This window comes from Megalobrama amblycephala, linkage group LG22 (assembly GCF_018812025.1).
Source record: "Megalobrama amblycephala isolate DHTTF-2021 linkage group LG22, ASM1881202v1, whole genome shotgun sequence".
NCBI classification, from domain to species: domain Eukaryota; kingdom Metazoa; phylum Chordata; class Actinopteri; order Cypriniformes; family Xenocyprididae; genus Megalobrama; species Megalobrama amblycephala.
In genome coordinates, this window is record NC_063065.1 from 2,299,538 (window position 1) to 2,313,933 (window position 14,396).

A 14,396-nucleotide genomic window follows, 5' to 3' on the forward strand; every position below is an offset into this window, starting at 1 on the left:
CAGTATATCAAAGAAAATACAGAAATGATCAGATAGCGCTACATCCTTAATGACAATGGATGAAATGTTTAGACCCTTACTGATAATTAAATCTAGAGTGTGTCCACGATTGTGTGTAGGTCCATGTACATGCCGAGTCAGATCAAAAGTATTCAAAACTGTTAGGATTTCTTTTGCCATATTGAATTCTGCATTTTCTATGTGGATGTTAAAATCCCCAGTAATAGCAAAACAGTCAAACTCAGAGGAAATTGCTGATAACAGTTCTGTAAAGTCCTCCACAAAGGCTGGAGAGTATTTTGGAGGCCTGTAGATAACTATAAGTAGAATGCGAGGAGCACCTTTTAACACAATACCCAAGTATTCGAAAGACAAGTAATCACCAAATGACACTTGCTTGCATTGATAGACATCTTTAAATAGAGCAGCAACACCTCCACCTCTCCTAACAGCTCTGCAGACACTCATAAAAGTAAAGTCAGGAGGGGCTGTTTCATTCAGGATTGTTGATCTGCAACTGTCTTCAAGCCATGTTTCATTTAGAAGTATAAAATCTAGGTTGTTTGTGGTTATTAAGTCATTGACTAGAAGTGATTTATTTTTAAGTGATCGGATGTTTAAAAGTGCTAACTTAACATTCTTACTTTCTGTCTCTACAGTTACCTTAGTTTGACGTGTAATAGGTAGCAGATTAAATGGGTTTGCCAAATGGTTTGAGAAGGCTTTAGGCTTTCTATCACGTAATAAAACAGAAATAGAGAAAGCAACAGGCACACTGGGTTCCCGCTTGTTCTGTAAACATTTGATAAAGTCACTGTTATCATTTGATAAAGTCACTGTTATCATAGCGGGGACCCGACACACATCACTGAGAGCTGTTACCACAGAGAGAGGGTGAAAAAATCCACATTCAAACCAAAATAGCTGACTTCCTGTTGGTCAGAGCTAATGACTGTAAATTAGAAAGTTGTCCAGCTTAATGAGAAAAATGTGTGTACCAAGTTTGGTGACTGTAGGTTAAACTAACCCCCCACTTTTTTCAAAAGGTGGCGCTATAGAGGCCCTCCTTCCTGCCCATTTCTGCTTGGATGACAATCCTGACATATGAGTCGAGTTTCATGCAATTTGAAGCATGCTAAGTGTCTTAAACCCATTCAAAACAAATATTGAAGTTTGATCTGTTGCTATGGCAACAGTGTTTGAAAAATATTAAAAATCTGTTTACAGGTCGTCATTCGTTATGTCTTGACATTATTCTAATGAAGTTTGTAGCAAATGATCTTAAAGCATTTTGAAAGTAATACACTTCCTGCTGCCAGTTGATGGCGCTATAACTTTGACTTACAATAGTCACATCCATGATTGGCTTCCTACAACGAGCACACCGCTGAAGTTTCATAAACATCAATCAATGTATGCAGAAGTTATAACACATTTCCTGTTTACCTTTTCTCACCATAAATCCATTGCCTCGCCACGGCCAATCCGTTCAAGATATCAAAAATCCGCTCACAATTTTACATGCTCAATGTCTTGACCTCATGCTGACCAAGTTTGGTGGTGATCGGATTAATTGCCTAGGAGGAGTATATCAAAGTCCAGAGCGTGCGTTTTTCAAACATCCCATAATAGCTGACTTCCTGTTGAGCTGGCGTATAACTTAGAGAAGGGGTGGGCAAACTAGGTCCTGGAGGGCCACTGTCCTGCAGACTTTAGCTGCAACCCTGATAAAACTCACCTGTGTGTAATCCTGAAGACCTTGATTAGCTGGTTCAGGTGTGTTTGATTAGGGTTGGAGCAAAAATCTGCAGGGACAGCGGCCCTCCAGGACCGAGTTTGCCCAGCCCTGACTTAGAGCATGAGGTCTATATGATCACGCCCTGACGAAACTTACCAATTCGCTAAATTAACAGAATGTATAGCTGATATAAAAAACTGGATGACCAGTAATTTCCTACTACTAAATTCAGAAAAAACAGAGATTCTAATTTTTGGACCGAAAACTACTTCACGTAATAACCTAGAATACTGTCTAACACTTGATGGCTGCTCTGTTAAGTCTTCGTCGTCAGTTAGGAACCTGGGTGTGCTCTTTGATACCAATCTTTCATTTGAAGGCCATGTTACTAGCATCTGTAAAACCGCATTCTTCCATCTTAAAGTTAGTTCATGTGTTCATGACCTCAAGGCTAGATTACTGTAACGCTCTACTGGGTGGTTGTTCCTCCCGCTTGATAAATAAACTACAGCTCGTACAAAATGCAGCAGCTAGAGTTCTTACTAGAACTAGGAAGTATGACCATATTAGCCCAGTTCTGTCATCACTGCATTGGCTTCCTGTTAAATATCATATAGATTTTAAAATCTTGCTAATTACTTACAAAGCACTAAATGGTTTAGCTCTCCAGTACCTAAGTGAGCTCTTAAATCATTATAATCCTTCACGTCTATTACGATCTCAGAATTCAGGCCAGCTGATAATACCTAGAATATTGAAATCAACTGCAGGCAGTAGATCCTTCTCCTATTTGGCACCTAAACTCTGGAACAATCTTCCTAGCATTGTTCAGGAAGCAGACAAACTCTGTCAGTTTAAATCTAGACTAAAAACGCATCTCTTTAACCTGGCATACACATAACACATTATCAATTTATATTTTCAAATCCGTTAAAGGATTATTAGGCTGCATAAATTAGGTCAGCCGGAACCGGGTACACTTCCTATAACACCAGATGTACTCGTTACATCTGAAGAAAAATGGCATCTACGCTATTATTAGTCTTTCTGTTTATCCCGAGGTTTACCGTAGTCAACCGGATCCGGGCCGTATCCAGCTGAGACCAAGGACCTGCGCCTTGACATGACCACAACGAAGCCCTGAAGTATCAGCAGAGATCGAGTCGACTAGATCATCCACTGTGAAGGCCTCATCAACACGACAGCCAGTGGCACAGTTCCTCAACAGACCGTCCATACCGGCGTGATGAATACGATCCTCAACTGGATGGAACTAGAATAAATACTTTGAATGTTGCGATCCTATCGGACTTATGATAGCAACCTGAATCATAATAAAGCACTGTTCGCCAGAGGAGAACTGGCCCCCCGACTAAGCCTGGTTTCTCCCAAGGTTTTTTTCTATTTGCCACTTGTTTGCCACCTGATGTCACCTGTTGGAGTTTGGGTTCCTTGCCACTGTCGCCTTTGGCTTGCTTAGTTGGGGACACTTGACATTTGATATTCAACAGTATTCTTGACATTTATTCATCAGTGCTTCTGATCTGCCTGCATTGACACTATTCTTTAAGAGCTGCTGTGCAGCAAAAATTATGTACCAGTTATCAATGTAAAGCTGCTTTGACACAATCTGCATTGTATAAAGCGCTATATAAATAAAGGTGACTTGACTTGACTTGACTTGACTACAGAGATTCATACAAATACAAGTCAGTGTGTTTAATATATGGACCACGTTTTCGGACACCATTTAAGGGGCCGCTGTCGAGCCCCCCTGCCACACCCGGGTCCCCCAAAAGGCTCCTGCGCCTGAGTGGCTTGGGCCCTAATGAAGTTTTAATTGCAAGTGTTGAACACGACAGAACAAAGTTCTAATAGTCGTGTAACCCTATTTTAGTAAATGCTACATGATGGATGCCTACATTTACATATCATTGGTCTGTGTCATACTAGCACTTATATTATGATATAATATGTTTTAATTGACAGCATTTCTGAAGCTATACATTAATGTGAATGTATAATATCAAATATGCATCACTGAATGCATTTCCAATTTGACAATAATTGTAACATTATTCTTATTAGTTGCTTGAAGTAAATACCCCCCCCCCCCCCACCAAAAAAACCCCAACACACTTTTACTTGTTTAGTGTTGCTAACCTAAAAAAAAAATATATAATAACCAAAGGACTCAGTCTGTTTGGTTTCTATCTCAGAGCTTGTTTCCAGTGACTCCACAGGCAGTCCAGAGTTCATCCAACAGCTTCTCCCGTCTGCGGAGCGAACGGCTCTCCTCTATCATCTCTCTTACCTGTGTTTGGGAGGCTTCCCAAATCTGGAGCGTCTGATCAGAAAGAGAGCAGTTGAAACACAACTGCTGTTCGGATCTTCTGAGGCTCTTCTGATGAAGGTATTCATCCATGATCATTTTCCAACAACTTTATTAAATCCAGACTTTTGTTCATGATACTAACAGTGAAATGACCCTCCTTCTCTCTTATTTCTGTATTTACAGTGTGCAGGAACCAGTAACAATCTTGTCAAATCGCTGCTGCCCAGTCTGAAGTTGGCTGCAGAGAAAAACAAACCACAATTTGCACGGAAATTCCTAGAAAGAGCCAAAGAATGGATCGATTCCATCGTAATGGATGTTAAAGAAATTGTGAAGAAGTAAGAATATGAAATGGAAAACATTATCAAATTAAATACTTGCATAATGTATAAAAATCAGCTGATGATTAAAATAAATAATAAATAAATATATTTTGAAATATCTGATGCACATCCAGGTATGATGAACATAACAGTGATGTAGCCGCAACAACCAGTGACTTCAACACTGAAAAGGAGGAGGCCAAGAAGAAGCAGCAGCAGCAAACCAGTGAGATGAAGGAACTTCAGAAGATTATTGATGATCTGGAAGCACAACATGCTAACATCAGTAAAGAGATTCAAGATTCTGAGAAGAAGATTGAGGAGAAAAACTCAGAGATACATGAATTAATTAATGAGACGCAGACAAATACAGATGTTGCTATATTTTCTATGATTGTGCCATTTTTGGAAAGTATTATTAGTTTCATTTACAAAATGAAGTACACTTCAATGAAAGATGAGCTCAGAGCTCTTCATGATGATTTAACCAAGACCACTGAAGCACAGAAAAGACTGAAAGAAGAAGAGTGTGACATCCAGAACAAGCTGATGGACAATCAGCTGAATCTGGCCAAATTAAAAATTGAAAATGGTGAGACACTTCAGTGTTGTCTGTTTCACTCGTGTGGATTTTAGGTTTGCTCATCTGTTTACTTCTGTATCTGACATCACAGATCAGGTGCTCAGCATCATACACCTTGATGAGGTCCAGAAGTGCCTGTCCCGAATCCAGCAAATTCTGATTCAGCTTCAGAAGTTCTGGGAGAAAGTGGGTTCTTTGCTGGACACACTGAAGGAAAAGACCTCCGCTAGGGATGTTTGGATTGATATGAAGGAAGAGTTCCTGCAGTCCATAGATGCTGCTAAAGAGGTAAACGATGAAGATGTTTCTAAAGTTCTGCTGTTGTGAGACTCTTAAATCATTTGACCTCTGACCTCTGATGTTAAATTTAATTTGAACAGGAATGGACAAAGTTTGGCATCAACTGCATGAATGCCAACAAAATCTTCAGCATTCAGGCGAATGATGCCTACAGGTTTCTGGAGGTCAGTCCTTCATCTCTGTCTGAAGAAGAGCGGATGAAAGAGTATCAGAGCGTGAAAGAGAAACTAGAGAAAATCAGACCAAACACTGTCAATCCGGCAGCCATTACGCTGTGAGATCTACAAAGATGATTTACCAGGAAATATTAGTGCAGCAATGCTTCTGCTTTCTTTCATATCAGCTCTGACCTGTCATGTTGATTAGAGCTTTCTGTAACTATAGGGCTTTTCACAATTAAAATAGATCTAAGCCCTGGGTAAAGAGAATCCTGGGTAATCTTGCTTCACCAGGGTAAACAATTTCACAAGATGCCTTAAGTCCTTTTGTATCTAATAGCAAAGGGTGATAAAAGTAGGCCTAGGCTGTTCATCTGGTCATGTGATCTCAATGTTGTCTACAGTGACCTGCTTCATTTGAAATAAAAGCTTTCATGATTAGACCACTGATATGAGTCTTTATAATGTGACGTGAACATTACTTCAAACAGATTTGTAGTGTTATTCATTTCTTTATGTGTAAAATTTCTGGATGAAGAAAGAAATGACTGAGTAAAGCCCTATTCGGACGGGATTAGTTTTACATGGGGAGGTGGGGGTAAAGTAATTATTACCAGAGCTTCTCTGTGATTTAAGTCCTGTCCGAATGTGCCATCTCGGTAATCATTACGGACAATTTCAGAAGGTCCGGGAAAATTACCTCAGGTAATACTAATCCCGTCCGAATAGGCCCACTGTAAATATGTACGGTAAAATTCCGTCTTTTCCTGTTTAAAAGTAGTTTTCTGCCCATTTTTCAAGCATGGAAGCATCATAATCCAATCAGAATTTAATTAATAAATCGGACCTAACTGTTATTTATAGTTTATATATTTAGATTATATGTGTTTTCGCACATTGTATCAGGAAGCAACGTATACGCACATGACGACAGGGAGGTGACGGCAGTGCGTAAATCGAGTTACCCCTCCCACTTCTGCTAGTTCCCTTTCGTGGGAACTATCGACGCTACGTCGGATGACGTGATGGGAACCCTCTGTATTTTGTGTTCGTGAAGCACCTCTGTATCCAACCAATGAAAAGACGTGACGTCAGAGGCGGGTGACGTCACGGATCAGGAAGCTATAAAGCACACCTGAACACAAAGCACGCCAGCTTCTGTTGTCTTCAGCAAGCGCTCTCTGTATCTTGTCTGTCTTATTTATTGTTGTCTGTCTGATATATATATTCACACAGTGATCTCTTCGTCCGAGGACAAGAGTTTCAAAGCACAAAAATAAGACAAAAAGCATTATGGCGGAAAAGCAGCAGCAGTTCAAAAAGTGTACTCCTCCTTGTCCACGCTACATAGTGACAGGAGATACACACGACATGTGTGTGAAATGCCTGGGGGTTGAGCATGCACAGGCGGCTCTCGAGGGAGCCGTCTGTGTACACTGCGAACGGCTCACCCTCAGAGTGCTGCGATCTCGCCGGGCGCTCTTCGAGGAGAGCGCCGAGGCGAGTGTTCCCCGCGGGTCTGGTCCCCCTGCTGCCGAGGCACAGCGAAGGCTGCACTCGTGGGGTTCACAAATGGATCTAGTGGAGGGGGAAGAGACGGGCGCTGCCCTATCGCTTCCCTTACCCGCTAGACCCAGTGTCTCTCCTTAGGTGGCGGAAGCACGCGTAGCGGTTTCTTCCCCCCGAAGAGAGGCACCGACGCTCAACATATCTTCCTCCGAGGAGGTTGATGTGGAGAGTGTCGAGGAGGAACCGCCATCCTCATCCCCTGCATACGAGGAGCTATTAGAGGTAGTGACCAGGGCAGTAGAAAAGCTGAATATTGACTGGCCCGCAGAAAAAGCTGAAAATAAAGGCAAAAGTAAGCTAGATGAGAGGTTTCTCCCGGTTCGGTCACTACCTCAGCGTCGGGGTCTACCGTTTTTTCCCGACCTCCACACCGAGGTGTCGAGGTCATGGAAGAGACCAGTCCAGTATAGACTGTACAGCCCGCAAACATCGCTGTACAGCAATATAGTTGGACTGAAACGTCATGGCTATGGGGCGATGCCTCGGGTCGAGGAGACGCTTGCGAGCCATCTCTCGCCCGAATCTGCATCGTCCCACAAGACCCCAACGCTGCCCACCAAGCCTCTAAAGACAACTTCTAGCTTGGTGGGCAAGGCTTATTCGGCGGCAGGTCAGGCGGCTGCATGCCTTCATACAATGTCGATCTTGCAGGCATATCAAGCCGACCTGCTAGGGGAGATTGATGAGAGCGGGGAAGCGTCCTTTGAAGCGTTGCATGAGATCAGAAAAGCAACAGATCTAGCTCTCCGGGCCACCAAGGAGACGGCCAAATCCATCGGCCGCTCTATGGCAGCCCTGGTGGCCACGAAGAGACACCTTTGGCTCAATCTTTCAGACATTAAAGAAAGAGACAAAAAGCTGCTTATGGACGCGCCGCTGTCTCCTGATGGCCTGTTCGGCGATGCAATGTCATCTGTCGTCGACAGGTTTCAGGAGACACGGAAACAGACAGCGGCATTCTCCAAGATCATTCCCCGGCGCTCTCATCCCCCGAGGCTGCTGGGCGGGAGCAGCCTCGGCCGACAGCCAGCTCCTCAGCCCACAGGGCGCAACAGAAGGCCAGTATCGCCTCCCGCACTCCCCCACGTAGATCCTGGGGACCGGGTCGGGCGGCACAGGCGAAGCCTTCCGGGGGTAGGACGGATCTGAGGACCGTCATTATCTCCCGGAAGGCTTCAAAGAAGAGATCCTGACATCTATAGCGCAGGATCTCTCGAGGGCAGCCCCCTCCGGGAGGATTCGGATATCGGGTCCTTCCCGGTGCCCTCAGGGGACCGTGCTGTCAACCCTGCCAACCAGTGTGCGTCAGGACACAGCGGTCTCCGCCGATCCTCCGAGGAGGGTCGGTCAGCGCGTGGTTCGTTTTTCTGCCGGTGCGCCGCGTCAGATAGACGAGCCAAGTGCTCAAAAAACACCAGAGACCAGTCTCGAGAGGCTGGTTCCCTTAGTAGAATATTTGGAAGAATGGAAAAGTCTCCCAAACATTTCGAAGTGGGTGCTGCTCATGATAGAACAGGGTTACAGAATTCAGTTCGGTTCTCGTCCGCCCAAGTTCAAGGGGGTGCTTTCCACAGTGGTACCCCCAGAGCAGTCTCTGGTGATGGAACAAGAGGTTACGACGCTTTTGCAAAAAGGGGCTATAGAAAGGGTTCCCCCTCCCAGCAAAATGTCGGGCTTTTACAGCCGCTACTTCATTGTTCCAAAGAAGGATGGAGGGTTGTGTCCGATCATAGATTTACGTGTATTAAATCGATCTGTAAGAAAGCTGAATTTCAAAATGCTTACACTCAGACAGATCATCCCTCAGATCAGGTCCGAGGACTGGTTTGTAGCGATAGATCTGAAAGACGCATACTTCCATGTATCCATCCATCCTTCTCACAGGAAGTTCCTCAGGTTTGCTTTCGGGGGCGAAGCTTACCAATACAAGGTTCTTCCCTTCGGCCTCTCTCTCTCACCCCGCACGTTCACGAAGTGCATGGATGCAGCACTGGCTCCGCTGAGACTCCAGGGCATCCGCGTGCTGAACTATATCGACGATTGGTTGATATTAGCTCAAACAGAACAAATGGCAGTTCAACATCGAGATGTTGTTCTGTCGCACATGAAGAGGCTTGGGCTGAGGCTCAACGCCAAAAAGAGTGTGCTGGTCCCGAGTCAGGTTGCAAACTACCTAGGTGTAATCTGGGATTCCACCACGATGCAGGCGCAGTTGTCCCCTGCTCGTGTGAGTTCCATTCTCGGGGCCGTGAAGGGGGTGAAATTAGGCCAGTCACTCACTGTAAAACAGTTTCAGAGACTGTTGGGTCTGATGGCAGCTGCGTCCAACGTCATTACTTTTGGCCTCCTGCACATGAGACCCTTACAGTGGTGGCTCAGGACCAAGGGGTATTCCCCGAGGGGAAATCCTTTTCGCATGATCAAAGTCACGCGGCGATGCCTTCGTGCTCTGGTCATGTGGAAGAAGCCTTGGTTCCTAACCCAAGGACCCGTGTTGGGGACTTCTGGTCGTCGTGTAATGCTTACGACAGATGCTTCCCTCACGGGCTGGGGAGCGATCATGAGTGGTCGATCGGCTCAGGGCCTCTGGGAGGACCATCAGCGCTCCTGGCACATAAATCGGCTGGAGATGATGGCGGTGTTTCTTGCATTAAAACACTTCCTCCCAGACCTGAGAGATCATCATGTGTTGGTCCGTACGGACAACACTGCGGTGGTCTCGTACATCAACCATCAGGGGGGTTTGCGGTCTCGCCTATTATCCAAGCTGGCCAGTCGCATCCTCCTCTGGTCCCAGGGAAAGCTCCTCTCGCTGAGAGCAGCTTACATCCCTGGGCGGTTGAATGTGGGAGCGGACGCCCTGTCGAGGCAGGGCGCGAGACCGGGGGAATGGAAACTCCACACCGAGGTGGTGGAGTTGATATGGAAAACTTTCAGTCGAGCTCAAGTCGATCTATTTGCCACAGAGGAGTCAGCCCAGTGCCCTCTGTGGTACTCACTTCAGCACCCAGCACCTCTTGGGCTGGATGCCATGCTACAGACGTGGCCGAGGCTACGTCTGTATGCGTTCCCCCCAGTCTCAATGCTCCCGGGAGTTCTGGAGAAGGTTCGCCAGGAGGAGGTCGACCTAATATTGGTGGCCCCTTACTGCCCGACCAGAATATGGTTCTCAGACATAATGTCATTACTTCACAGCTCTCCTTTGGAGCTTCCCCTCAGGCAGGATCTCCTGTCTCAAGCGGGCGGCATTATTCTCCATCCCCGCCCAGAAATGTGGAAACTGTGGGCCTGGCCCCTGAGGGGGCAAGGCTCATAGGAACTGGTCTCCCAACCGACACTCAAAACCATCTTTCTTCTGGCTGTCTCTTCCCTGAAGAGAATTGGTGAGTTACAAGCGCTGTCAGTCGCTCCATCTTGTCTTGAGTTTGCGCCAGGTATGGTGAAAGCCTTTCTGCATACCAGGCCAGGCTATGTTCCAAAGGTTCTAACGAGGGTCCCAGGTCCCATTGTACTGGAGGCTTTCTGCCCGCCTCCTTTTGCGAGTTTGGATCAGGAAAGGAAGAATCTGCTTTGCCCTGTAAGAGCATTAGATGCTTATGTCCAAAGAGCTGCCCTGTGGAGGAAAACAGAACAATTGTTCGTATGTTATGGGTCCCCTAAGAGGGGGGGCCCGGCATCTAAACAGCGGATGAGCAAGTGGGTGGTCGAGGCCATCTCACTTGCGTATGAGACGGTGGGGCGCCCGTGTCCTTTGACAGTGCGGGCTCACTCCACGAGAGGTATGGCCGCGTCCAGAGCTCTCCTATCTGGTGTCTCTATGGACGACATTTGTGGTGCGGCTGGATGGTCATCCCAGCACACCTTTATCAGATTTTATAATCTTCACCTTAACATCACTCCGGGGGCCAGGGTGCTACAAGATAGCAGCCAGGCACTCGGAGAGACGGCGTAGTTGGGATTGCGTTCCCATCACGTCATCCGACGTAGCGTCGATAGTTCCCACGAAAGGGAACGTCTCGGGTTACGAGTGTAACCCTTGTTCCCTGAGTAAGGGAACGAGACGCTACGTCACGTGGCCGTATCTCCTGCATACCTGGTGCGCTTGCTTCAGACATTATACAGAAGCTGGCGTGCTTTGTGTTCAGGTGTGCTTTATAGCTTCCTGATCCGTGACGTCACCCGCCTCTGACGTCACGTCTTTTCATTGGTTGGATACAGAGGTGCTTCACGAACACAAAATACAGAGGGTTCCCATCACGTCATCCGACGTAGCGTCTCGTTCCCTTACTCAGGGAACAAGGGTTACACTCGTAACCCGAGACGTTTTACTGAGATGTCTTGTCCCGTGTACTTTACTCCACATCCCCACGTAAAACTAATCCCGTCCGAATAGGCCTTATGACCTAAAGAAGTGAATTATCTGAGTTTCAGTCTTCTGGATGTATTTTTTTTTTTTTACAGTTTTGTTACTGTGGGTTTTGCTGCCATCTTCAGGACGCCAGTTGTAAGTGCAGAATGCTGTACTGAGAGCTGTTCAAAAGCAAGAACATTTCTAATCAAACATTAAAATTTCACATTTAAATAGCTTATTTTATTATAAGCTTATTTTCATTTCATAAGTGAATTTTAATAGATTTTTCACTTTGAATAGGTGCTTATTTTTGTCATGAATGATAATTCATTTACAGGTCAAATTTAATTTCCATCCTGTAAGTGTTTTGTAAAATCCTTGAAGCCATAATGACATCATACAGGAAGTTGCATCATTTTTGGTCATGTAACATAACTGACACTCAATTACTAACTTCAGCTCTTTTGAATATTAATTTTAAGGTCATAAAAGGACAAGAAGCTGTTTGATGTTTAAAGCCCTATTCGGATGGGATTAGTTTTACGTGGGGATGTGGAGTAAAGTAATTTTACCTCAGGACGTCTGTAATATTAATTGGCCAATTCGCACAGGACAAGACATCTCAGTAAAACTAGCAGAAGTGGGAGGGGTAACTCGATTTACGCACTGCCGTCACCTCCCTGTCGTCATGTGGGTAGGCTATACGTTGCTTCCTGATACCATGTGCGCAAACACATATAAATATATAAACTATAAATAACAGTTAGGTCAGATTTATTAATTACATTTTGATTTGATTATGATGGTAATAGGCACTTAGCTAAAGATAAAATTAGTTTTGTGCCTCTGACAAGTGCTTTCGATCTTCTTTTTGCTCTGAATGATATGTAGAAAATACTTGAGGTTTGCCACAGACTTGTCCCACCACCTACAACACAAATTAATGTTTCTTCAAGTGCTTTCATGCTTGAAAAATGTGCAGAAAACTACATTTAAACAGGAAATGACGGAATTTTACCGTACATATTTACAGCGGGTCTATTCGAACGGGATTAGTATTACCTGAGGTAATTTTTCCGGACCTTTTTACAGAAGGTAAAAGTCGCCGTAATCTTTCCTGACATTGTCCGTTATGATTACTGAGATGGCACATTCGGACGGGACTAAAATCACTGAGAAGCTCTAGTAATAATTACTTTACCCCACCTCCCCATGTAAAACTAATCCCGTTTTAATTTAATTAAATTTTTTTTGATATAGCTTCAGCTTCATATTTTTCCCAGTGTTTGAGGACACTGCTATGTGTGGAGCACAAATCACAGGTCAGGTGTGATGATCACGCAAGTTATTTATCATGTTTCAATTGTACACGGTCTACCCTAAACTTTAACTTAAAATCAGCATTTCATCTCCGACTTGATATTTTTCTCCACACTATTTTCACAATTTCATGATCTCTGTTTGGTTAGTAACTGAGAGCAGTCTAAATCAATCAATCAACGAATCAATTAATCAATCTTTCTTTCTTTCTTTCTTTCTTTCTCAATCTACTGTCTTTTTTAGATTCATACATAGTCAAACAGGACTCAGAACAGAAAAAAGTAAGGCGACAGAAAATGTGGTGAAATGATATTAAAAAAAGAGAGATAAATATAGCTGCAAGCAGCAGTTAAGGGGTCAAACACCACAGAGGCAGAATGAAGAGCTAAACATCAAGACACCGAACATCAGACCAACTGCAATAATGGACATTTGGAGATGGTTTTAAGCAAAATGTTTTAAGCCCATAAATACAATCACTTCTAATGTGACGTAATTGCTTCTTACTTTTGACCAATAGGTGGCACTGATATCAAATTGATCTGGTGTGGTCAGTGTTGGGTGACAATTTTTGTTAGTTTTTTTGCGTGAGATTTTTGGTCGAACTGTTCAGAAGTTATAAGCAACAAAAAACAAATATATCCAGACCACTAGGTAGCACTGTACCGAAACTGTATGGGTACCCTGAGTTCAAGTTTGGTCAGAATACGCTGAAGCGATGCAGAGATAAAGCCTCACATACTTTTTGTCGTGTTTGTAAAAAAAAATTCTCACATTAAACAAGAATGGTTTGATTAATTGACTAGAATTCCATGTTTTTTGTCAGCAAGGTCTGAGTATGATCTGATTCAATTTTCATGACAATTGGAGCAACAGTCTGAGGAGTTCGAAAAAGTAGATTTTTAAAGAAAATCGAAATGGTGAACAAGAAGTTAAGCTGACTATGTCAAAAATGGTATCTATGTTCTCAGCATGACCCAAGAAATGACCAAAATAATGTTGAATCAATGTTAATGTGTCAACATTAACTGCATTGAATCAATATGACTTTTGCACCCTCAATTAATGTTGAATCAATGTTGAAATTTCAACAAAACTAAATGACAAACACACAGACATCACGAATCAGAATATGAATATCAACAATGGTGACATCCTTCATGCCACAATGTATGCTGGGAGCCACCACCCAGCCAGCAGAGCCATGTGGGGCCCAAATGGGTTTGACCTGGGCTATCTAACTGGGACCCAGCCAGTTTTGCACCCAGTTTCCATGTAGGCCCCACATGGATTTGCCCAGATGAAATGAACACTGCTTAGTGTGCACACTACAGGCTGTTTAATGTAACACTTAATCAGTGTTGGAGGTAATGAGATAATTAAGTGATTGAATAATGATTTTGTATTAGTGAAGAACACCTGCTGTTAACAAGCATAATCACTGAAGGAAAGAGAAACACAAGAACTACTTCCAGCCACAGCCTTGGATGAAATCAACTGAAGATAAAATACATTACATCTCTCAAGATCTGATTAAACAACTCCACAAACAACATTAGCTTCACTTATTACTAACCAGACTGACTTTATTTCTGTCAGACATCTACAGAAGTTCGTATTAAGAATTAAGAAGAGGCTTAGATGTTGATTACTTATTTGAAAGTAATAGTTTGATTTGATGTTACCATTGTGGCGATCAGTGTGTGCTTTAGTCAGGCT

General features: G+C 43.9%; 1 protein-coding gene across 2 annotated transcripts in view; it reads left to right on the forward strand.

The window, feature by feature from the left end:
- The window catches only part of LOC125258071 (paramyosin-like), a 44,873-nt gene extending 38,990 nt beyond the window's left edge, over positions 1–5,883 (forward strand). Inside the window, exons 3-7 of one of the 2 annotated variants that reach the window (XM_048174893.1) lie at positions 3,937–4,151; positions 4,257–4,411; positions 4,531–4,988; positions 5,071–5,267; positions 5,360–5,883. In XM_048174893.1, coding sequence (XP_048030850.1) covers positions 3,937–4,151; positions 4,257–4,411; positions 4,531–4,988; positions 5,071–5,267; positions 5,360–5,557 — 1,223 coding nt within the window. In that variant the 3' untranslated portion in view covers positions 5,558–5,883. The remainder of the gene's footprint in view (positions 1–3,936; positions 4,152–4,256; positions 4,412–4,530; positions 4,989–5,070; positions 5,268–5,359) is intronic. The other variant, XM_048174894.1, reaches the window with a different exon arrangement.
- The last annotated feature ends 8,513 nt before the right edge of the window (positions 5,884–14,396 follow it).